A 25,693-nucleotide genomic window follows, 5' to 3' on the forward strand; every position below is an offset into this window, starting at 1 on the left:
CTCATGATTTTTGGTGCTTACATGGTTGTCATTGGTCATTTGATTTGACATGGTACAAATGCTCCTCACTGATGCAAACTCAGCCATATCATGGGCAAGGTGCTTTGCCAAAGGACGGTTGGGTTTGCTTGTGTGCCAGGGAAGGGAGGCTGAGCTGCCTTCCAGCTCCATGCTGAGCCCTGGAATGATGGCTCTGTGCAAAGTGGGAGGGGCTCTATGTCTCTTAGATTGAGCCCTCTAGAAGTAACGTGTGCTTTTGATTTGTGAAATAAGTGAAGCTGGGGACTTAGTTTTAGAGCTGTTGGAATTATTTTCCATCTGCAGAGATTTCTCAGGGAGCAGATACATAAGACTTGTGTATATGCGTGTATTGAAGCTTTTTTTTCTTTAGCTTTTGAATAAGAGCTAGGATCAGTAAAAAGTGCTAACTATTAAAATCACGAGTATGGATAGTATTATCTTGTCAGAGATGCGGTGGGTTTTGACAGTTGTTCATACACTTCCTAGCCCTACTCCTCACATTCTGACAGGCGGAAGCAGCTTGTTTCCTGTCTGCCTTTCTTTCTCATCTCTACAGGGATGGTAAGAGGTTGGACTTGGTGATCTTAAAGGTATTTTCCAACTTAAATGATTCTATGAATCTGTGATGAGAGCTGGTAAGTTTTCTATTGTAGAAAGTTGTGATTAAAGTATTTTATTTTGTGCAGAAACTGGCTTTGTGAAACTTTGCATTCATTTTCAGAGAAACCTGAAGATGAAAATGGTTGGGTTTTTTTTGGAGGGTTTATCTTTTCTTTTTTTTTTATCTTTTTTTTTTTTTTCTTATTTCTGTTGCTAATTCTTTCTGTGACACAACAGGAATAAGCAATGGTGAAAAAAAAAAGTAGTAATACAGAAATTCTGTTTCCTTAAATGAAAAACAAAAAAGCTTGCAAAATATGAAAAACTTGAGCATGCTTGTGCTGGACAATTGGATAATTGGATGGTTCTCGGTAGCACGTGGCAGGAGTGGGAAGATATGGACAAAAAGTAGGAATTGTGTGGTTGGATGATGTGGTGGGATATAGTGGCAATGCTTGGCCTGTATTTTAGCTTCCCTACCCAGCCTGTGGAAGTCTAGAGCCAAACTGAGCCCTGTCTGCAGCTATTTCTTTCCTGAAAAAGCAGAGCACAATGCTTCTAGGAGTGGACCAACCCCCCAGTAACACATACAAAAATAAGTATGTTCCATAGCAGTTATGTTCAAGCAACATAAACTTCCATTTTTTTAAATTATTTGTGAAAGGTTTATTTTCACATCTTCCAACCACTCACTGGGTGTTAATTTTCAGACCTGCTGTAGCATTGGCTTGAAATGTCAAAATATCTAAGAGCTGTAATGGGCTCAGTCTTTCCTTGCTGTATAGCATGAAGCAGCCACTGAGTACAGGAGGGCAGGAGGAAGGTTCTCCTGGGAACTGCCTGTGCTGTAATTGTCATCTTGAGACTCTTCTGGCACTTTTCCCTGGAAACTGTTGATGACAGGATATTGCAGCTTGCGACTATCTGACCCCACTCATTTTCCCATGTTCTGCAGCAGGGCAAGTTATGGGGTTTGGGCATTCCTGCTGACTACCCATGTACACGTGATGCTCTACAGATGATGTATTTTGGGGCAGAATTTGTCACCGAGTCCTCAAACTGACCCATGCTATTTATAACCTTTGTGACTGCAAAGGACATTTCAAGGAAGCTAGAAATAATATTCTCAATTTAAAACTATTTCTCCAGTATTTACTTAACGAGAAGACAGAGAATTTCTTTGTCCTTTTTTTTCCCGTGCTTAAGTATTCAATCTTCAGGATGGAGCTAAAAGTTTATCACAAGCTATTGGCCTGTTAGCTGAGTTGGCTTTAGAGTAGGGATTATGTTACTGGAAAGTGCAGTCCCTTGCCAGAACTGCTTTTGCTGATCCATTTCCCTTTCCATATCCCGATTTTGCATGTTATCTGGTTGCTGCACTAAGGCCAAACTCTTACTGCACTGATGAGAACCAGGAGTTGGCATTCTGCTTGTCTATCTCCTTCTGCCAAAGGCCGGTAGGCAAAAGAGAGTGTACATTTTTACTATTTACATGAGTGCAGTTTATGGTCATTTGAAACACCTGAAGATCAGCACATCAAAGCTCTAATTCTCCTAGTGGCTTAGCATGACCACAGTGTGGATAAGATTCAGTACATTCAGATCTGGTTGGAAATGAGTCGCTTGCAAAACTTATATCTAAACCAGAATTCACATGTTTCAGGCTAGCAGTATAAATCCCTATGGATATTCAATAGTTCTGAGTATTGGGTGTACAAAACTGAAAAAGCTGCTTTAGTCCACTGCTTAAGGCCACAGTCATTTACTGTGTGCTTTTTCTATTGATCAAGAGTAATGGAAATCGATTATAAGAGTGGCAGTCTGTTTCTTTGGAGAACAGAAAATCAGCTGTGTGTATCAAATCTGTGAATCACACCTCTGTACTACGTTGTTTTTATGAAAGAAGGAAATTTTGCAACTTTTTTTCCAAAATCTTCATGGAGACCATAAATTTTTGTGAAATCAAGTTGAAATTAAGCAAATCGGTTCAGTCAGTGAAAGGGTTATATATATTAGTTTGTAAATACCAAGATATTTGATTCCAGATTTTCTTTAAGGAATACTATTTTGTTTTAGAAATGTCTAAGCCACTCTTTTTTACATTTAAAAACTAAAACCACATTTTCCTATTCAAACATGATCCAAATGTTTTATAAAAAGAGCTGGGTTTTATTTTAAAAAGTTAGGGTATGTTTTTTTAAAGAAAAAAGTTTCATCTCAGGTCGAACAAAACTGGGCAGTTGGGCGAGGAAACATCTTTGTATTGTTTTGTTTCAGGAAAAAAAAAAGTTCAAACTGCAGCACTTTTTCCTTCCTTCTCTTTTTTTTGGATTTCTTTTTTGTTTTGTGGTTTTGTCACTAAAGCTATAAACTCTATTGATCATCCTGATGGTACTGGCACAGTCTCTTTTTCTTGTTCTTTTTTTTTGCATGCTTGTGGTTCCTCACTGGAAGAGTTTGTCTGGCAGGAGCATGGCACTAGGGCTGTCCTCCTGCTCCTCTTCCTGCTGCAGAGTTGCTGTTGTCCCCACAGGTGCAGATCACCTATGTGCTGCAGCTTTCTTTTTTCCTTCTTCCCCATTTGGCTTTGTTGAGTTGCTGAGCACTCCCAGCTGCAACCCAGGAAATAAAGCATGAGTGCACCTAGTAAGCACTATTTTCTTTGTTAATTCTCTCTGAACGTGTCCCGATGACTGTGGCTGGGCACTGAGTTGACTGCCCTCAGCAACCATGGTGGGTCAAATTGGAGACCTCCAGAGGACACTGCCTGTATTCTGCCCATGTCCCTTGTATGATGCCTTCTTCGAGGAGCAGCTCTCCCCTCCCCATCCCAAGTGATGCTATTGCTGAGGAATGTTGGACGGAGACCATTATACACATACTGGAGGTGCCGCTGGATTTGGGGTTTGAGCTTGATTTAAAAGGAAGGAGATGTGGGAAGGAAATGTTGTTTTTAGTGGGGACCCAGGCCGTAGCGCACTGCAGAGCTGTCTGAAACATTCTCAGTAGGCAGGGAGGTCTGCGGGTGCTGGGAGGGGCTCAGTTAGCCTTGCAAACATTTCCATGCAGTGCTCGAGGCTGCTGTCCCAGGCACGTACTTTGTTAATGCTTCTGGGGAAGGCACTTTGGGAATAATCAATCAGCGTCGCTCTGCGTTTCTTCCCTGTCAGAGCTGCTCTGTCTTGTCCTCTCAGTGCTGCCCATTTTGGTTTTAATTTCTGCACAGAGCTTCAAGTTGCACAGGCGGGAAGGTTTTGTTGTGCAGGAGGCTAAGGCCTTTGTCTCTACAGCACAGAAACATGTGATTGAAGTTGTAGGGCCTGAAGAAGGCAGTGGTGTTGGGGTTTGCTGAATGTACTCCAAATGGCTCCGTGGTTTCCTAGATCAGGACAAAGCTGTGCTCCTGGATTCTGTGAGCTCCCATTTAGAGCACTGCAAGGACCTTCCCCATTGGCTCTTCAGGGTGCCGCATCTCTGACCCATCACATTTCCCACCTTTCCTCTGCCTCCTTTCTGTGCCTCCAGACGCTTCGATGCAGCCAGGCTCTGCTGCAAACAGCTGCTTGTTGTTTTGCTTTTCCTGAGGTGATGCTGCAAAGGGCTTTTTTTTCTTCTTTTTTTTTTTTTTTCTTTTTTCTTTTTTTCCAAAAAGGGCACATAAAGGGAAAGGCTATAAAAAAGATTTATGTAACTCAAGACAGTTTTTGTTATGTGTAGGAATGAAGGAATTTTGGTAGGATGACTGGCTGAGTTAAAAGATCTAGATAACTGCCTTTCCTCTGAGTGAATCAGTGGGCAAACTAATTAAAAGCCAGAAGTACACAATACCCAGACAAAGGCTGACACTTCTGTAAGCAAATTTTTGTAGAGCTGGTGTAATTGGATGGGCAGGGCACACCATGTTTTGCAAAGGATCTGGCCTCCTGGCAATAGAGCTGCACTTCACAGCAGTAATGGGAGCTGGATACTATAAATTAATCGACTCAAGGACACCTGTATAATGTGTCCTGTAACCAGTCCCTTCTGATGTTCCATGTTAATGCTCACAAAGGAGCAAAGAAGGACTATGCTTATTTTTTCCCAGGCAGATTTTGCCTTGAGAAGGTGCAGATCCAGGAACCGAGTGCTGTGTCATGGCTGGTAAGTTTGGGAGGTTACTGAAACAGGAGGAGATGGACCTGGGTGAGAACATGCACAGCACTGAGGAGTAAAGAAGAAACTCACAATTAAGCTGGAGGACAGGCCTTGACACTTTTCCTGTCAGCAGTGCTGAGAAAGCACAGGGAAACCAGGGAATGTGCTTTTGTTTTCAGAAGGCAGATTGAGACCTTGCTTTATGCTCTGCCTTTATTTGTTAAAATGAGGATATATAAAAGAATCCTTCTGATTGGTGAGGTCTGGGGATGCCTGCTCTGCAGTGCTCCTGGGCACTGCAGGGGCTAACAGAGCTTTATCACTAGCCATAGCCTGGAGAGATGAGGGGATTAATCCCTGAGGCAGAGGCAGTAATTACCTGGTGCAGCTGGTCAGCTCAGGGTTTCCTTTTGTTTGCTGCCATTACTATTATTTATCATTATTACTGATAGGAGAAAAGTGCAAGCCAGCTGCTCAGTGCTGAGGTGTGAGGGCTCCCGCAGGGTGAAGCACCCCATGCCATTTAGAAAGCCAGCCATTGTGCCATCTCCTCAATAAGCATTTTATTTCACACACTTGTTCTAAGCCTCCTGCTGTCGCTCATGCTACAACCACTGACGAGTAGCCTGCCTGGCAATACAGCGTCGGAGCCGGAGAGCTGCCTTCCCTCTAGGTGGGCTCTGGGAGGACAACACGGAAAAGGCAAGTGACTGTTGAATATTTGAAGTCAAGTGTTTCCTCTTAAACATGGAAATGCTCTTTGCACTTCATACACATCACTGCTTGGTGACAGCAACTGGCCACATCATGCATTATTCCTATCTTCAGATAGAGCCAACTGTGCAGTAGGAAGTTTCCTCGTGCTTCTCGATGGAGCACTTGGAAAGCTCATCATTAATAGTGTGTTGTTGTGTAGTACGTAGATTATATAGTATGTAGTACACAGATTGTATAGTAAGCCTGTCTTGTGACCTTACTAGGCACTGAGTTGGCTCTCATATAGCTTCTACATTGGGCTTCTAAAACATATCACCATATTCTCTGAGAGATAGAGCTCGACAAAGTTTGTCTTGTGTGAAGACTGGCTCATCCTTATAGCTGAAACAGGAGAGCACCTTATTTCCACTGTGCTGATATTATAAAATGTATTGTTCTGATGTAGCAAACTGTCGTGGAAATGATAAGTCATGGCTTGAACCAGTGATTGAGCACCTGGCAGAACGTAGGGCCAACCTGGGAGAGCTCAGGTGCATGTAGTGCCCTGAGTGACTGGAAGGGATGGATCCTGGCTCTCAGACCTCATGTAAGCGTTGGCAGTGGAGGCAAAGGTTTCTTGCTGGAGTTCCTTGCGTACCTGACGTCTTCTAAGGGTAAGCAGCTTTTTTCCTTTGTTTCTGCATTCACAGCTGCTGTGTTTGGGCTTATCCTCACTTGCTGCAGCCTAGGATTTTGCTACCCTGCTATTATTGCTGTGCTTTCCATCACACTTCAGCGTTACGTGCTGTATGGGAACTGCTGAGTCACGGCCTGAACCTCTGATTAATCACCTGAGGTGAGCCTTGAGTCAGCCAGAGGAGCACAGGTGAAGGCAATTCACCTGTGCTGCCGGAAGGGGTGGAGCCAGGCTCCACCTATTTAAGGTGGAGCCTATTTAAGAGCTGGCTACCAGAGGGGAAGGATCTCTTCTGGAGATCCCCTCTTTTGGTATCTTCTGGTGAGCTCAACCCAAGGGTAAGCTCTTCCGCTTATTCTCTTTTGTGATCGTTGTCTGCTTTGCCTTACTTTCTTGATTATATTGCAATTATAACATCTTGGTTATACACGCGCACACTTCGTGTTTCTATTTATGTATGTATGCAGAGTGGCAGAGGTTGAAGGATATAGCTCACAGAGACTTCTCATGAGGCAGCTGTTGAAAAACCAGGCTGGAGGCTGCAGTCTGTTCTGCCTTGGCTTTTCTGAGTGGAAGGGAGGGAAACATTACATATTCATAGGCTCTGTGTGTAGAAATATACATATATACATACATGCATAAATGAAAATACGGACACAAAGCCACTGATTGTCAGCAAATAACACTATTCACAGAAGCTTAGAATCTGTTTGAAGCAGAAGGTGCAAGCCCCCTTTCCTCTCCTACCAAAGGCAGAGTTGGCTATAAAATTGCTGGAGACCAGTGCGGGTTGTTTTGATTTTTTTTTCAGCTTGATGGTTTCAAAAATGAACTTGCTGGTGTTTTACCAGCTCTTTTGTGTTGATAAAACAAAGTACATGCAAATTAAGTGTATCAATAAAATCCTAAGTCTTAATCTGATTTTAGTATTAACATCCCTCTGAGTCTATTAGATTAAACAATTTACACCATAGAAATTTTCCTTAAAAGCAAGAGCACGTCCCTTTCCCTTCCCTGTTACTTTTTGTCCATGGTGTGGTTTTGTTTCGTGTAGGCGGTAGGCAATAGAGCTGCATGATTTCTGGAGTGAATGAGAGGAGTGGATGTGCACTCATTTCCTGCTGAAATGAAGACTGGAGTAATGTTCTGTGATTCTGAGGTTTTGGGGAACCACATTAGCACAAAGGAACTTGAAAAGGCACTGATTGGGTGAGAATGAAATTCTTAACCTCACACACGGATCAGTGTGAGTGATGAGACTGGGCTGAATGTTAGGAAGGTATCTTTGGGCATTATTGAGAGTGAGAGGAATTATCACTACTTAAGTACCTCTGTATGGGAAAAAATATGGCTCACAATATACACGAGAATAAATTGTCATGGAACTGCAACAAATTCTCATTAAAAGAGGTGTTTGAGAGAGTTGAAAACCAGTGTTAGCTATCCCATACAACTGCATTGTCTTCTCCTAGCCAGCTTACAATAAAAAGTGATGTGATAGTAATTGAATTGAACATATGTAATATTGAAACACTGAATGGAGATAAAGAAGTATACGATTTCAAATTTTATTTCAAACAAATGGAGGGTGTTGTATTTTTCCAGAGGACTTACAACAGGTAGATCCAGAGGCTGTAGGAAACCTTGAAATCTTGTCTCATTTTATGTAGCAATTCCATAGATGCAGTATTCACTAAAGAATTTATCAGTCTGTTGAGCTTCAAATCCTTTGGGAAACTAAAAACGTGAAGCAGGCAAAAAGCAGCACCAGAAGAGGCAAGATTGTTTTTGTAAGGTTAAACAATTAACCTCTCTTTCTTGATTCAGCACTATCCAAAACTCAAAATTGAAACTAATGAAAGGGAAATGGCACAAGATTAGTGAACTTTTAACTGCTGTCTTTCCTTCCAGCTGTAGGGCATCAAAGATGTATAAACCTTCATTCTCTGTGGCTTTATTGAAAATGCTCTGTTATCCTTCTGAGTGATGTGGAAGAGATGGGATGTTGCAGCTGAACATGGCCTCAGAGCTAGTTTTTCATGACATTTGGCTAGTTTTTCATGACATTGCAGAGGCTTCTTTTGCCCATTACTGCTTTTTGTTGTTCTTTTGAGACGATATGCTTGGAAACCAGAAGGTCTTGAATGCCTTCAGAGTGGTTTCTGTGACAATGATGAGTTAATGTAGTGGAGACATCATGTGTGTACATTTGGAGTTGAGTAAACTAAATTAAATTCTTTAAATAAGTAAGATACTGTATATCAGCCTATGAGAACCAAACCCACTAGCAACTCAGTAATTAGAGAGAAATAATTAGGAATTGAATGCTAAATTTGAAGGCAGCTGTAATTTACAGGAGTGCTTGTTAAGAGAAGAGCCAGCACAAGAAATCTTGGCTCTGAGCATCCCCAGGAAAAAAGCCTCTTTATTTATTTTGGCCATGTAGCAAGCAACTCCTGTGATGAGTTGCTGGAAATAACACGTCTGATTTATTGCCCACTGCAGCTTTGAGAGTGTTTGCAAGCTGAAGTATCTGCTACGGTTAAGACGATTATAACTGTGCTTAATTTTATTTTGGAGAGACCTTTTTTTTTTTTTTTTTTGGTGTGAGTTCTGGATGCAGATGACTTCTGTGGTTAGTTCTGGACCTTAAGCAATGCCAGCCTGGGCTGTCAGTGGCACTAGTGCTTTCCCTGCAACGAGAGGACTGCCCAAACAGTGCCCAGTGCTTCCTCTACTGTCCTATGAGGGGACAGGTGGATCTGGCAGGGTAAAAAGTCATGTCAACTGCCTGATGTTAATTCCTGAGCAGGTAGTCAGGGCCCACGCTCCCTGCAGAAGCTTTCTGCTGTTTCTGCTATACCACCAAGTCTGCAGCTGGTTTTGATTCTGCCTCTTCAAAACACAAATGTGACTGTGCATTGGAGAGTATCTCCCAGTGTCCAGTTGCAGTGCTCCATGCAAGATACTAACATCTGTCTATTTGGTTGTTTTATACACTGTTTGTTCCAGAAGTTTCCAAAACACCCACAAGTTCCCGGCACATTTCCTAACCTGTACAAAATTGAATTGCATCCCCTGATAGCATAAGCCTTCACTGTGCCAAATCCCATTTACACACACATCATAAGAGAAGGCTGTCTCTTTTGAGCTAAATGGAGCAGAAGAGCTGTAAAGGTGAGCTGGGCAGTAGACTGACAAAAAGACAAAGAGATGTCAAGAAGCTATGAAATATAGCATGGAGCACATATTTTGAGCTTCTGATTAAGTTGTTGCACAGTTTTTCTATTGTTTCTGTTTCTGCTCAGGGAAAAGGGGAAAAAACACCTAGTGAAAGCAAATTATTTCAGATAAGATCCATCTTTTTGTACTACCTGTACTGTCAATATAGTTTTGTGTTTTGCAGGGCCCTGGAGAATATTAACTGGCTTTACAGAGAACATCTTTTCTAAGTTGAGTAATAATGGAGAAAAGATGAACAATCCCCTTAAATTCTGACTGCTCGCTGCAGCTGGCTGATTCCCTCCTGCTCTCTATTCCAATATCCCTGTCAGCCTGTTGGCAAGGAGCTGAAGCTGCGCCAGCCATCCAGTTAAAATATAGAGTAGCCAGAAGTTTCAATTAACTCAGATTTCCGTGAGCACTTACTGGACATTTGTTCCAATGCCTATAAAAATGTCTGTGCAGCTTATTGCTTAGTGTTTTGCCTTATTTTAAAGCTGCTACTTTATGACACTGATCTTAAAGTGTAAGTAATTTTACAAGTGTTACTTTTAACTGGCTGTGTTTTCTTTTTCATTGTATGTTTTCAAATGAGCCAAAGTGGAGAGGTAATACAGAGTGCTGGTTGGTTTTGGTTCCATTGCTTTTAAATGTATTTCCACTGCTTTGAGTGATTGTAAAAAAAAATATATATATATTGTATGTGGGCACTCAAAATGCATTTATAAAAGCAAGCCTTTGTTTAGGAAGAAATGATCTCTGTTCAATAAAAGCACAGCTAAAATGCTTGCTGGCCCCATACCTTCCCAGGAAGAATATTCTATTTTCCTCTTCTGAGCATAGCTGCTTGGATACAGAGCAGTGCTTCTTGTGAACAAACCTGGCCAAGGAAAGGGCAGGGCTTTTTTCTGCAGGCACTTTGGTCTGTCACAAAGCTGCAGTGAGGTGGCTTCTTCACCACTACACACAGATTTGTCTTCAGAAATGTCTGCTGAAGTATAGACCTGGGAGAGGAAGTAATGCGGGGCCAAGTGCCACAAAAAGCAGTGCCTGTGTGGGAAGGGCACAGCCTGGGGCTGAGTGATGCTCCTTTTGGATTAAAGGAGGTGAGAAGGGAATGGCACAGGTCTTGGTCCCTTAGGAATTTTTACATGGTTTAATAGGAGCTATTGGGAATAGGTGAACGGTTGGACTGGGTGATCTTTTAGGTCTTTTCCAACCTTGGTGATTCTATGATTCTATGATTCTATGAATACAGCTGGCTCTGTCATCTTCACAGGCAGTGGGCACACCTCAAGTCTGTGCCTTCTGTGCTTTATATTCCTTGCCTTCCTGAACAGTAATCCGCTAAGCTCATCTGAAAAATTGTGATGGTAAAATGAGGAAGCAGGAAGACTTATTGAAATCTTAGTCTGAACGGAGCTGCATTAATAAGACTGCATACCTGATTAAAAAAAACCTCAACGTGCTGGAAAATAAATCCCACTGAGTGCTCAGCATCCTGCCTGAGTCACTAATTCCCCAGGGCAGCGAGTAAAGCAAGGAAAGCAGTTGTTTTTGTGTAGGAAAGCCAAAACATGTCCACTTCTGATGTGAATCCTGGGGACGTGTCTCTTCAGAAATGCAATATGGGTTGGTGTCGGTGAGCTGACAGGTACACAAATTGATTATTTTTTTCTCATCCTTTAGACAAAGCACCTACTAATTTCAGTGGGAATCCTGCCCACTTGCATTCTGTGGCTGGAGCTGTCCCAAAGACTGAGGATTGTTAGCACTGGGGCACGGGGAGGGTTTGGACAGATGAGTCAGATTTTCCACAGTTCCAACTCTAGTTCCAGCACTGAGCATCAGCAAGACTTTATCCTGTTTCTTCCTCCTGTGTGGCTCCTGCAAGGGCTCTCCCCACCACTCCTCTGACACTTCTTGCCGTCTGCAGCATCCCCACAGAAAAGCTTCAGCACCACAAGGTTTCTACTAATAATATCTGCAACTCGTGAGGGAAACAACAGAGCATTCCTCTGGCTCCCAGAGGCTTTATAAATACTTGCCCAACTAAAGACAGCTTACAACTCTACTTCGCTTCAGAATCTCACAGATCTGATGGAAATTCTCAGCTTATGAGACAGAAGAGTGCTAGTAAGTGACTGCTAATGCTTTGAAATGAGCCGCTGTGGGGCTGAGGGCTTGAGCCAGGAGCACTGCAGAAGGTGCATGATTGTTGCTGGTCTGATTATGGCAGATGATTTTGCTTTTCTCATTTACAGCTTTAATGGTTTACTAATGTCTGATCTAGGAATATTGTATAGCCTATCAAATAGGAGTGGTGTAATGGCATTAGTAAGGGTAATTGAGGTTGTTGCGATAATCTAATTTGCTCTTTAGTTTGTTAATTGAAAGTGACTTATCTTAATATATGACAGAAAAGAAAGTTGCCCTTCTGTGCTGCCTGGACATCTCAAAGGGAGAGGGGAAGTGTCAGTCTGCACTGGTCTTGTATTACTGTGGGATCTGTAACGGCAGTGAGCATCCAGAAGTGAGTCAGTGTAGTATGTGTCGGGCTTTGTGTGTCCACGTTTCCATTTCGTATAAATAACAGCGTGTGCTGTTACCCAAGACTCTGTGTGTCTCCTGCTGCAAGGAGGAGTGTCAGTCTGTCTGCGATGTGTGCAATTGTTTCGGGGGCCTTAATGGCAGAAGATGGAAATGAGAGACATCCGGGCTCTCGATGCTTAACCCTGCAGAGGAAACTTGGCGTTTTGTCTCCCATCAGAATTGCTCATCACTACAATTAACATTAATTATAGAGGTACTTATGTGAACACCCTGTTAACCCTAATTAGAGTTAATGGAAGATACGTGTGGATGTTAACGGGACAAGAGACAACCAAGCTTCCATTTCGAAGGTTAAATATTCACTAGCTCCCTCTTAGACGTGTCAGCATCCTATAATCACCATCAGACTTATGCAAAAACAGAATCTATTTTTTCCCCACCAATTATAGCCACCTTACACTATTTTTTTGTTAAATTAAGGAGCAAACAACGATGTGGCAGTGCCTTCAGCTACCATTGCTAATGTAATTGTAGTGAGTCTTCCCCATTTGTAGTGCATGTTCTCGGAGACAGACTTCCTTAGCAGGCACTCTGCTGTCCCTTTTGCTGTCCTGCTAACAGATGCTGGTAGTCAGAGGAGCTGGTGGGACTCGGTTTTGTTCAGAACATCTTATGAGAAGGAGCTCAAGGCCTCAGCTCTTGAGTAGGTCATGTAATATCTGAGGTCTGTAAGGTTCTCTTCACAGAGGTATTACTTGAAGCTGTAAGGACAAGAGGACATTCCTCTTGCTTGCACTCGCTCATTAGCTGTCTTTGGCATTTTGACAACCACTGTCAATGAAGAGTTAAGGCTGCAAAATGCACCCAGCTTTGCAGGTGTTTCTTTCTGTGCGGCAATCCCAAGTATAAGAACTTGGCTTAGGTCTTTGCCCATTTCTGGAGGAGCTCACTGCTGCCTGGGGTTCTAACAGCTGGGATTGTGGAGCGACAGGCTGCCCAGGAGCTGGTGAGGACATGACAGAGTGCTTGGCGTTTGGGCTTGATGTGAAGTTGGCCTCTGCTCGCATTTTACCCACAGAATGAACTCGAGGAATATTGGTAGGTTATGATTTAGCCATTTTTTAGTATATCCTGCTGATGTTTTCATGTCGTTTTTTTCAGTTGTCGTTAGAAGTGCATATTCTATTTTGTGGTGGTCGAAGAATCTGTTAAGCTTTGTAATTAATGGTAGATCTCTAGTTTAATGTGTGAAGTAATGCTTTTGCAGGTCAGATCTAGGTGAGCCTTTTTTCCTCTTTCTTTTTTTGCTCATGGGTGTATATTTTTAATGGCCGTGCAAAGCTCAAAGTGCCCGCTTTTAAACTGATGGGAGCAAAAGGCTTTTGACTGTGTTTTGTGCTGGGATTTGGAGTAAGCTGCACTGGTTTGAGAGCTCAAACTGTACATTGTTTAAAGAGGGCAGATGCTAAGAAATTTTGTTCTACACTATGCGGGGTTGCTAATTTAGCTCTTCCTGCATAGTTAGAGCATCAGAATCCCCTACTGCGGCATGGCTTACCCCAGCTTATGGGAAAAGACAATTTTTTCCAGTATATCTACATTTAGATCTTTTAACAAAAAAAATGTACGTCATCTTAAAAAAGGCAATTGCACCCATATTTAAAAGTTTCAGTTAGAACACTCACTATGCTTTTAGTTGCAGTAAGATCCTGGAAAGGAAACATAGTCACGACATACCTTCTTACATACGTACTTCAACTAGAAAAATGTGGCCTCCCTTGGAGGAGAAGCTGACAAATCAGGCCACAGTTTGGTTGTGGGATTGGGAAAGTGAAACACAATCTGAACAAAGATAACTCAAACACGTTGAGGTTAAGGACACTTCGCTCCAAGCAAATTCCTTTGTTTTTACAAGCTGCTACAGCTAGGCTGTAAAATGGAGGTCTCCAAACAAAGCTAAGGTAAAAATAACCACCAGTGGTAGCTTAAAACCAACGTCATGAACTGAATCCTTCATTGTGTTTCTTCAAAATAAAGAAGGGATGTGTGTGGTAAATTTCTTCTTATCTCATCTATGATTCCTATAGATGTATGATAACACTAGAGGCAGGGATCTTGGCCATTGCACCGTGGCACAATTGACATCCTAATTAAAATCAGTTTGTTTTGTTGGTTAATTGCTGATACTGTATCCACCAGTGTGGTCATTTTTTTCCCAAATGAGATCTGATATTAGAAAAATATCCTGCCCTCAGATTAATTTTTTTTTTTTTTTTTTTTTTTTTTTAAATCTGTAGACCAAGTAATAGTCCAGCTGAAGGGACTAATTTTGGAATCACTGAGCCAACAGTGAAGATTTAGTGGTAGTAAAGTCGTTGTTCTGGGTTTTCGGTACAGGCTTAGCAGTATTATTCTGACTTATACAAATGAATCCCCCCAGTCTGTATTGACACCTTCTATAGTTATCTGTTCACCTCTGACTTTGCCAGGAGGACATCCTAGCTATTCCCCCAAAATGCTTTGGAGTCACCTAACCCACTTGTAATCCTCCAAGATAGCAGGGAAAGCAGCAGATAAGTACTAGCTGAGAAACCTGAACTGTTTGGCCCAACGATAGTCAAAAAATAGGATGTTGTGTAAGGAGATGTCATCTCATCAAAGACTGAATTTCTGGAGCTGATATTTCCATACAGGATATGTGAAGTGCTTAAATGAGGGCTTGCTTGGCATCCGCTTTTATTTTTTCATTCATACATTTTGACTCAGAGATTTTTGGATCACATTTGCTGAATTTGTCAACTTGCATGTAAAAGTCAGGTGACAAACAAGAATATTGTATCTGATATATAGTGCAGATATCTGTGTCAAGCAGTGTATTTGCAGAAGAGAGGGAAAGCTAGGAAATAAAAGAGAAAAATGGGGCACTAGAGCAGGGGGCTGCAGAAGCTGCCTGGAACACTTGCTGGGTAACTTGGAACAAAAGGCAAGGGGGCTTTCTTGGTCTCCGTACCCACATGTAAAAAGAAGACAGGCACAGAGCTTCATAAGGGACTGTCAGACTATAATGTGTAAAGCAAATGACACTGAAGTGGTATTAATGACACAAAATGGTTTACATATCATTAGACATGAAAGATGGTGACCACAAGTCATGAACTGAAATTTGTCATAACTTATCTCTAAATGCAGCAAAACTCCACAGTGTTTTCAGAAAGATTCCTCTCCCCACACTGACAGCAGTGATGGGTGAAGAGGCCATTAAATGCTGTGTCACTCCAGACTCATGGGTGCAGAGCTCAGAGCAGTGTCAGGCTAACCAGGAGTATGCCTCAAGAGATCTGATTGGCCATGTTAGGCATTGCTTGAATCTGCTGCTTCCTATGTCTGAACCTAAACCTGGGCTGCTTTGGCTTTTTTTGCCCTCCAAACATACCAGTCATGCTTTGAAAAATATACTAGTTTTGGCTGGAAGGCAGCATTGCTTTCAAATGTCATGCTGATCAAGAGAAAGGCACAGCTGAGATGGAATATAGTCAGTTTCAGCCACGAAAAGTTGGTGTGATTTTTGCAGACAGAATTCAGATCAATCCTGATTGACATGGAGGTTAGCTGGCAGAGTCCTGCCCCTTGCAGAAGATCTGGTTTTGTCAGTATGTTCTGTTCGTTGTTCTCCCTGAAAAGATTACTAAGTCTTTGTAAAAATAGGAATTGCTGGACCAGATCCAACTCTATTCTTGCTTCTTTTGAGTGTGAATGGCAAGGCGCTCTGCTGCCCAACCACAGAGTGGGTTTTGTGCTGTTTGGAGACCATGTGAACTTCCTCATGGTTGGTGTTTCAGATCATGCCTTCATCATTCACTGGTACATTTGGAATTAATCCAGCCTTCTGGCTTGGATTAGAGGAAATTTTATGTCTTCAGTTACTTACTCCTGACAGGTAAAACATTAACAAAGGCTGAGTAAAAGAAAATTCATCAGCATCCTGAGTATTTCCACGTTTAAATTTGCTGTTTCATTTTTGAAAGAGTCCTTATGACACCCTGTCAGTGCTTGCCAATTCTTACATATAGGGATGATTGATGGTGCTTCAGGTTTTGCCCCAGGCTATTCCCAGCATCTTGCAAGTGATTCTGGTAGAGAAGTTTCCACTGCTGCCTTTGTGTGTTATTCGGATTACAATGGAGCTAAAACTGCGCAGGGCCTGAACCACTTCAATACAAGAGATGCAATCCTTTCTGCCTGGAGCTCACAAACCTTAAAACAAAGCTTGCCTGGGGAGACTTTTTGGCACTGTATTAAATATCCTTGCTGAGAAATGTTTTCTTACAATTACAGCCTTCCTAATAGGCACTGTGGGTAGTATCAACACAAAGCTATCTGTATTTCATCATCTGACCCGCCTTAACCCCAGCAGATCTCCTGGAGATGCAGAAAAGGACTGTTCCGCACAGAGGTCTTGTCTTTCAGGCAACGCAGAAGTGCTTGCTTAGAGGATGAGCTCTCCAAGAGCAGATGTGATATTTAGTACGGCTGAAATTCTCCCCACGGAGCAGGCTGCCTGAAAGCCCTGCACCACCCCATCAGCGCTCAGGCTGCACTCCTCATGTGCCAGGGGTCTCACTCCTCGCATCTCTCCACTTAAGCTCCCTGTGGATACGTTGTGCTTAGGGATTAAGGGCAGTTTGGGAAAGCGTGGATACTGTACGCAGTGTTCGTTTCCCTAAGGGAAAATAAAGGTGTGCTCCTTTAACTTTTTCACTAATGTGAAATACTTGACCCAGAACCGTAACGAAGATGAGCTCCCGGATTTTACTATGTTTTTCCCACCTGAAAAATTCTTTTTATTCTTCTTCTGAAGACGTTTTTAAGTCTGTCAGCAATGTGAGTGGGATTTAGATCAGGCTCTGAGCAGGTTAAGCATTAAGGATAATGTTATAGTAGAGAAAGCATTGCAGGTGACGAAAGAAACAAGCTCCCTGTTACTCTCACCTCAGGAAAGCAAAGTCACAATGCAGTGGAGAAAAAGGATTGATTTTAAAATAAGAAGGCAATCAAAGTGGATTACTGTGAGCCAGAAGGCCCTCCCCTTTCAAAGCGATAGATGTGCTGCCTAGCTTACTGCCACAACAAACAGGTGCCTCCTACCCAGAGTGTGCCATCAATAGGTTCTGCTAGCTGCCCAGAGACGTGAACTGGCTGCTCAATGCCTCATTGTGTTGGGTGTCAGAAGGGTTAGACTCATTTTTTGTCACTTAATCCCCAGAAGTGCTGCGGTTCGTGGTCCAGGACTTGATGTCCATGTTCCCCAACACCTGCATGGGTGCAGCAGAGGTGACGGTGCTGATGTGGCATTCAGCTCTGTCAGGCAAGTGGGCACTCAGCAGCACCTCCTGAACAAATAGAGAGTTCCATAAAGGCTGTAATCAAAGGAGCATCTCTTGCTTTTTAATATGTGCTGAATGGGTTCATTTGTAAGCTTATTATGACTTCAGAGAGAGAAGCTATTAGGGTGATCATTAGCTGCCTGTGTGAACAGCAAGAAAAACCATGGCGCTTTCCAGAATAAGCCCTCTTTTTAATAGTCATGCTCTCAGATGCATATAACCAGCCACCTCTCTTTTGTGTTACCTTTGCCACAAGTTAAGGACAAAGGAGAAGGGGGACAATGAACCACACGCTTTCAGAATAAGTTCAGATGGGGAGAAAAATTAGGTGTTATGAGAGCAACAAATTCACCAGCATGACATTGTGCATCTTGATGCAGTATCTGTTATTCATTTGGAAAGCAAAAGCAGCTGGGAGCCAGCCTGCACGCCTTGGTTAGACCTCACTTAGTCCTGCCCCCTTGTCTGAGCTGCGCAGAGGGGAGGGTCGTTTTCTGCCTGAAAACTGATGGCTGCTGGAGCCCTGGGTTGTGCTGCTTCTGAGGGAAGGGAGAGCAGCTAGGAACACATATGCTAAGGTTGTGGGATTCATTAACTAGTGTTGATTTTCCTGTAGATCAGCTGAGACTCTCTTGTGGGCTGTGGTTGTGGTTCTCCCTCTGCTCCTTCACCTTCTTATTGGGTGGATGGTTGTGTGTTCATACCTTAATCAGAACAAGTGTGCTGGAGATCACTCGCATTGACCTTTTAGACCACGCTAACTGTGATTTTATGTTCTGGAGTAAGTTAAAGGTACTGATTAAGTGAAACTAAGTTTAGAGTTCCATGTGCAATATGTTGCATGTATATCAGTTTGGCTCTAAGCAGAATAACTTGGATTCCACGTCTGCCTCTCTTCACCTAGGGTGTTTCTTACCACCTCTGTTGCATTCAAGTTTTACTTAAAATATAGCCCCTATACCTTGTGAGATTTATTGAGTTTCTAAAGAACTACGTTTTGAGTTATGAGCTCTGTGAGTTCAAGAATTTCCTATTGTGTATAGAATTCATGGCACTTTGAGATGTGGTTTTCTTATTGTTAATAGGATTTAAAAGATGACCAGGATCCGATAAATAATGCCACTTCTCAGATTTCCAGCAGTTTTATTTTATTTAGAATTCCTGAGATCTTTCATTTAAGATAGGCTGTTTTTACAGGATGTTTCTCCTAACCTTTGATTTTCTAAACTACCTAAACCTGACAAAACTGTTCTGTTTTAGCATCTGTGTAGGCAGATGGAACAAAGAAATTATTTTAAATTTTTTTTTTTGGTAGGATAGCTAATACATTCTCTTTTGTTTGGGATTTTTTAAAAGCAATTAAGATTACTAGTCCCCCCAGTTAAAAGGTGTTAAAGGGTAGGGGTATTTTTCCCACCTTTTCCTTAAAAAAAAAAAAAAAAAAAAAAAAAAAAGAGAGAGAGAAAAAGAAAAGAACCCACTTCTCTGGAGTTCTGTTCTGCATTAAAACAGATGATAAACGTGTGGGTTTTCAAACTGCCTTGTCTATGGGCCCTTGCCTATGCCTCACAGTACTGCCCTGCAGCTGCTATTCCTTGCCAAGGAGAGATCATTATCATCTGTTTGATAGGGCAAGGCCATGTGGCTCATGGTGATCCGTTTTGATTGCCTCTTTACTTTAAAATCTTTCATTTTTCTCTGCTGCATTGTTTCCCTCAAGTCCGCAAAGTATCCGGGAACTTCTTAAAGCATTGGATATCATGGTCTGAAGAGGACAGGGTTGCCACAGCAACTGCCCAGTGTTTCTGAGATCTATTCCTGCATCTTTCCTAACAGTCACGAATGTCACAAACTGCCGAGGCATTTGCTGCAAACAAAGCATGGCTATAGAAGAAGAGAATGAAAAAGAGCACCAAGGAGCTGGTGGTTGTAAGGGTGAGGTGTGTCAAGCTACAGGAAGAAGTGGCAGGCGTTTATGTTTTATGTTTAGTGCCCTAACTGTCTGGAGTGCTGTGCAAACGTCTGGAGAGTCTCAACACTTGACAGCACCTGATGTGACAGTAATGTCACTCAGCTTGTGATGTAGCTGCATGACCCACTCTGAGGGTGACATTTATTCCATCCTGGGGGATAGTATTTGCAGATATAGGAGGCCAAAGTTATCTACCTCCCTTTTTATATGCTAAGTAAGTTTCTCTGTGGGACAGAAAATGTCTTGAAAAGAGTGGAGTTTGTCAGCCAGAAGTAATCATCCTTTTCATGGCTCTCAGCATGGACCTGGGAGCAGCTTGCTGTATTTTGGCTCAGGAGGTCTAGCACATCCATTCCCCTTCTAACCTTGGTTTTCTTATCTCATGAACAGAGTTAATATTATTACGTTATCAGCACATATAATCTTTGGGTGATCTGTTTAGAAAGACGGTCTGTTCCATATGGTTCTGTTGTACTCTGGTTAATATGAGGGAAAGTACACCTGTGAGCTATCTTTTCTTTCTTTTTTTTTTTTTTTTCCTTTGAGGAGCAGAACTTAAAAGAGTTGCAAGCAATCAGATGCATTGGTTCTGTACACAGATCTTCTTATTTAGGGTGGCTGATGCCTGTGTGAGAAAGGCAGTATGAAAGAGCCAGACATGATTATTAAACTTGGCTTGGGAAAGAGCCAAAGTGAGCAGTTCATGTTTTGAATAGTGCTGTAAGCACATTTCCACTAAATGGAGTGGTATGGCTTGTGGCCTCTTGCTCTACTGGTACTTCAAACACGTGCATGAGCACTTCTCCAAATGTTGCAACATTTGGGAGACTATGTCCCACTCTGGGATTTCTTCCTTTCCATCCAGAATGTTTGCATATGTGTGGGAGATCTTACCACCATATGATTTCATGTAGTCTGTGCACACATCATGCAAAGTTGTAAACATGAAACTTAACTGCTAAGTATTGTATTATTGTTCTTGTTGCAAAGCTGGTGTTGTCTATATGAAGCTTAAAGGGATTCAGTCCAGTTCTCTTTGTCCTCTTGTGTGTGACTGGTGTGCTCTTAAGCACAGCTGCTTTGTGGCTGAAATGTCTTCATTAAGAACAGACAAGGATCAGGAGGAACATGGTCCGGTTGTCCAGAGAACTCTGCTTGGAAATGAGACAGGGTGGTTATAGCAGCAGTTCAGATTCGTATAAACACTATCCCCAGCTTCATATGATTTTAGCATTATAAAAACCAATCAAGTTATTATTTTAAGACATAAAATGCCCCTAAGGGCCTTGCTTGCTCAACTGCAGTGAGGAATTAAATGCTCTCAGGCAGTGCAACATCCTCATTCACGGTAGTGTTGCAAGGCGAGGTAGTCATGAGTGGTAAATGGGCCCGTGTTACAGTGACATTAGCATTTTAATGCAACTAAAGAGGAGGTAGATTGACTGTAATTTAGTATCTAGTTGCATGGCCTTGTGCAGGTCCCCTCATTGCTACTCCACAGGGGCCGATTATAGTTGCACAGTGCACTTTGGGATCTAATTGGATTTACATGCAGTAATGGAGTCGTGTCACAGCAATGACTTTGCTATGTAAGCACTATGAAATTCCAGTACAACTAGTTATTTATATAAAAGCTATTAGTTACAGGATAATGCATGGGACTGACAGATTGTGCCAAGCTCCAGTTCAGGAATGGCAAATGTTTTACCTTCTTCTGAAGCTGCTGCACGGGTCTGATGTGAAACGGAACCTGCTGCCAAAGAGGTGTTTATCCTTAGTATAAAGGCAGTGACCTGTTGGGGAGATCCAGCAGGATGCGACTTCTGCCTTCAGCTCCTCCTTTGGCTGGATATGTGGGCTGGCATTGTGTTTCTGTTTCCTAGATCCTGCAAATGTGGTGAGCAAAGGGGGCTGGCAATAGCTAGGGGCACTAGTTAAACCAGGACGCCCATAAGCTATTCTTCTGGTGGTCTTCCTGCACCAGTTAACATGCAGGAAACTGGATTTGTCTCCAAAACCAGTCAGATATTTCTCTGTGACCTACTGCTCATTCTTTTCTTTCTCATACAGCTGCCTGCAGACTCCATCAGCTGCTTTTTGCCTCCTGTGTCTTTGCTCTGGCTCTTCAGCTCTCTTCTGAGCTGCAGAGACCAGCAAGAGCCTCAAGTTGAGCTGCTTTTCCTTCATCAACACACAGCTCCACAAAGAGCTGCTCTGCAAGCAGTGAGTGCAAGGAGAAGCTAGTGCTGGCACGGAGCTGGCTGTGGTGGCTGATGGCATGGGCAGGGTGACAAGGACAGTGTGCCAGGCGCAGCTGCTCAGTGGCTGAGGCAGCACGGCTTGCACACGCGTGGCCTCAGGAAGGAGGCTTGGCCTGCACCGTAGCTCCAGCTTCCACTGTGTTTCCCCAGCGACTGTAATTAGAGGCATCAGCTTGCTCAAGTCACAATTAGGCATGGTGGTTTTGCACTTTCTACAGTTCTCCCTAATGACAAAATCGTAGCTATTAACCAAAGCGAGTCTGTTTGGCACGGACTTCCTCCCCTTTAGGGCTGCAGAGTAAGATGGAGTATTGCTATTGTTTGGCACCAAACATGCTCTTTCATCCCTTCTGACACAGCACCTGCTGGTGCCTCTGAAGCATTCAAGCTCTTCCTCTCTGTGGTGCTGTAAGTTCTTTTAAAATATTGTGACTTTAGGGGAATAAAAAGAATAAAATTCCTCTCCCACACAGACCTTTGAAAGCTTGTATGGATGTAATTATATGCACGCACAGTAGGAGCAGGAATCCCATCATCCTGGCGATTTTCCTAATGATAGGTTTCTATAGCACAGTGCCATTTCTGCTTTAAAGTTAGAGGCATCTTTTCCTGGCAGCAGCTGTCCTGGGGTAAAGACATCACAGGATGGAACAGCTGGAGAAATTGTCTCTCAGCTGCATGTGCAAAGCTCGGGACAAAGCGTTCCCCGCACACAAAAGAAAAAGATAAAAAGGTGAGGGTGGGTTTGGTGTGCCAGAAGGAGCTCTCCCTTATGTGATGGTGGCTCATATTCTGTCTGCAAGCTTCTTCAAGCCACCCTCTGGAGGTTTCCACGCATGCTGCAGCCAGCTTGGATGGTTGCATAACATGTTCTGAAAACATGCTGACCCCCAAATGTGGTACCAATTTGGGGCCCATCCAGTGGTGCAGTGGGTGTGTGGCTCAGCTGCTGGCAGTACCCAAAGTACTTTGCAGCAGGGCAATTGGCTGAGACTGTTTGCATCCTCCATGTTTCCAAAGGGCAGCCATCCCCGCTCGTTGTTCAGAAATGTAGTTCCATGGTGACAGAGGAAGGACGTAAAATAAGTGGGATTAATGCAAAACAGAAAGGCTATGAATATTCATTAAATGCTTTATACTGTACTAGTTTCAGCCACCTCAAAACTCTTTGTTCGCTTCCTGCCGACAGCAAACTATAGACTTCTACTCACAGAAGTCTTCATGGGAGGCAGTTTTCAAAGGCAGGTTCACAAATGTTTGTGGGAAACAGATGTTAAATACACCCGCTCCAGAGATCTTGCTGAAATTCTGGCATGTTTGCACCACAAGGGAGCAGGAAGAGGGCCAAGCACCTTATTGATCATTTTGGAATATCTGCGAGTTCTCCCATATGATCTGAGGAGGCTGAATTATTTGCTTACAATACCTACAATCCAGGTGCATGCCGGGCACTAGTGGCCCAAGGTGCTGATGGAGCATGGGGGCTGCCCTGCCTGCAGGTCTGGTAGTGGCAGTGGGACAGGTGGAGGAGCAGCCAAGGGGCTGCAAGGGCAGGCACTGCTGCAGCTTTTCTGTTCATCTCTCATTGCTCCCAGACAGTGAGAGAAAACTGTTTGCTCAGCTTTGTGCAGGAGGTGGCTGGGGAAGCACCCAGCATCTCTGACCATTGCTCCTCATGAGCCTCCTGGAAACACATCCCATCTCCCTTCCTCAGCCTTTTCCATTTTCCCAGTAAATGGGCTGTAAAGTCACAGCAGATTAAAGTTTGTCTAAACCTCCTATAAAATATTGAAAGTGCAGCTGTGATTAATCTCGTGCTGTTGTGGTATGAGGTGCATACATAACGGCACTACGGATTTACGTGTGGTCTGTGGGCATTAAAAACACCCCAAAGGTTGTTAAAGAGATTCTGAGGAATCAGATCCTTGCTGGGTATTAAAAGCTCTTCATTAGTGCTAATGTACACTAAATTAAGGTGGTTAATTAAGGCGATGGTCTGTTTTAATAAGTTATGTATTTAACATGACTGAATTTTATTGACTTCTGCAGTAATTGCGTATTTTTCTCTTCCAGGCGACAGAGAAAAATATGGGGCACATAGGCAATTAAAGACTAGAAAAGACAGTGTGCTTCAAGTCCTGAGATTTGCTAAGGTGAAGCTTGCTTATAGTTCAGTTTTTCAGCATCTCAAATGCTCTGTTTCTGTCAGGGCTGATTTGATGTAGCTGTAGTGTGCAGGAGTGGAATAAGAAATGCACAGTTCACCTGCTGTCAGGTGAAGTCACCTGTGAGGTGTAGCACAGCAGGTCATCCCCCTTCAGTCTCCTAGTTATAAATCTGCCCTTATCTCTGTTCTATCAAGAGTAATACTCTGTTTACTGGAAGGGAACCATCTGTTAGACAAGGTCTTTTACCAGAACCCAACTACTTTTGTTTAAAAGGAGTTAGATACTGCTTGCCAGTGGTGAGCATAGAAATCCTCATGGAAGAAGGATTCACTTTGAAGGCAGGCAAGCAAGCTGCGCCAAGTTTCCAGGCCTTCAAGCTAAGAGGCATGTTGCCAAGTTGCTGAGGAAAGGATGCAGTGGAGTGAAGCCAGGCCGTGGCAGTCCTTCACCACTGGTGAACCTGAGAGCTTCTGAGATGTTTTTAGTGACATATCCACTGGGACAGTCCCTGGGAATTGATTCACTGACACGGAAGAGAGCCTGGTCCATGTTTTCTAATTCCTTTAAGGGCTGTCTGGCAATGAATCTGGAGAGCTTCAGCAAATGTATCTTCTATTACTTGGTTGCATTGTGTGTGAACATGGGGGTAGGTGTAAGTTAGCACCATTTGCTCCTCAAGCTGTTGGCTAATATTTTGTACAGCAGATACAGATACAGTTCTGATACAGCAGAACTGCCCAGGAGACTAGGGAGCCTCAGTCCTTGGAGGTACTCAGGACTTAACAAAATGTGACCCTGAGCACTCTGCTCAAATTTTTAGTCTTGGATTAAACCTTGAAATTGGCCCAGACTGGGGGTAGTGGGTGTTTGTATTCGGTGGCATCCAGAGATCATATCACACCTACATTTTTCAGTGAGTCTGTCTTCATGATAAAGGTGAGAGTGCAATTGAAGTGAAACTACAGGTTTCAGTCCAGTGTGAAAGTGATGCGGGAGTAGAGGAGAATGTCAGTGGTATCAAGGAGAAGCATGTAAGCAGTTTTTGGGAGAGTGGTTGAGCAGCTGCCTTTAGATATGTGAAGTTCAAGGTATAGCTTCAAGGCGTGCAAAAATGAATGCCAGAAGGAAGGAAACAAATGGTGGCTGGAGAACAAAAAATTGCATCGCCTTGAAAACCTGGACTGTATTCCTAACTGATGAGAGCAGCTGGGGTATGTTTCATGGCCATGCTGCTGGGGTGTTTTAGACTCCTCATCATTTTCCAAGATAAAACTTGTATTAGGGGGAAATTGTTGAATAAGCTGCCTAAGAGAAAGTGGAACATTTATAGCTACATTTCAGACAAAAACAAATGCGTCTCATATGTCTCACAGATCTGAGATGGGACAAGCCAGGGAAAGCATCTGTCAGCCGCTGTCTTCTGCAGTTCTAACTGTTAATGTTTGCTTAGCATTAAATGTCTCTTGCAGAGGAGAACTTAATCTCTCACAAATTTGAGGCCTGTAGAAGGGGAGAGAAGATATTTTTGAAGGGTAGATTAGGATGTATGCATTCAGATTTTATCTCACTTGTACCAGTGTGCAGCAGGAGTAACAAAAAATTTATTTGTTGTGTGTGTGGCTGAGAAGTGGGTAGGAATGCATCTCTTGGGTCAGGATTGCCCTTTCGTGTCAGTTATTTTCTTGCAGCTTGTGATTAGTGACTTCATGTAAAATGGTCTAATAATTACATTAGTTGCAAGGAATATTATTTGCATTTTGCTTGAGTTTGTTTGTAAATAATGTTAGTTATAGACTATTCCAAGTCTAAAGCACTATGCATATGTGAGCAAGATGGTAATATATTTCAGGTTTGTTGGAGTGCTTCCACTCTTACTTGAAATGGTTTTAAGTCTTGTGTAAGAAATCAGATCATGCTTTTGGTTAATGTCCCCTGTCACCCAGATGGTGAGTATTCATGTGCTGTTTGGGGATCCGTGTGCCCAG

General features: G+C 42.9%; 1 protein-coding gene across 6 annotated transcripts in view; it reads left to right on the forward strand.

Annotated features, from left to right (window-relative positions):
- Positions 1 to 25,693, forward strand: part of TSPAN18 (tetraspanin 18) — a 104,334-nt gene that overhangs the window by 55,806 nt on the left and 22,835 nt on the right. Inside the window, exon 1 of one of the 6 annotated variants that reach the window (XM_042814381.1) lies at positions 11,281 to 11,506. The exons of 4 other annotated variants lie outside the window; for them this stretch is intronic. In XM_042814381.1, the coding sequence (XP_042670315.1) occupies positions 11,488 to 11,506 (19 nt within the window). In that variant the 5' untranslated portion in view covers positions 11,281 to 11,487. Of the gene's footprint in view, positions 1 to 11,280; positions 11,507 to 25,693 lie in introns of those variants that run through there. One more of the 6 variants, XM_042814376.1, reaches the window with a different exon arrangement.

Source organism: Centrocercus urophasianus, unplaced genomic scaffold (genome assembly GCF_019232065.1).
Source record: "Centrocercus urophasianus isolate 14NV4802_14NV808 unplaced genomic scaffold, USGS_Curo_1.0 seq_14, whole genome shotgun sequence".
Lineage (NCBI taxonomy): Eukaryota > Metazoa > Chordata > Aves > Galliformes > Phasianidae > Centrocercus > Centrocercus urophasianus.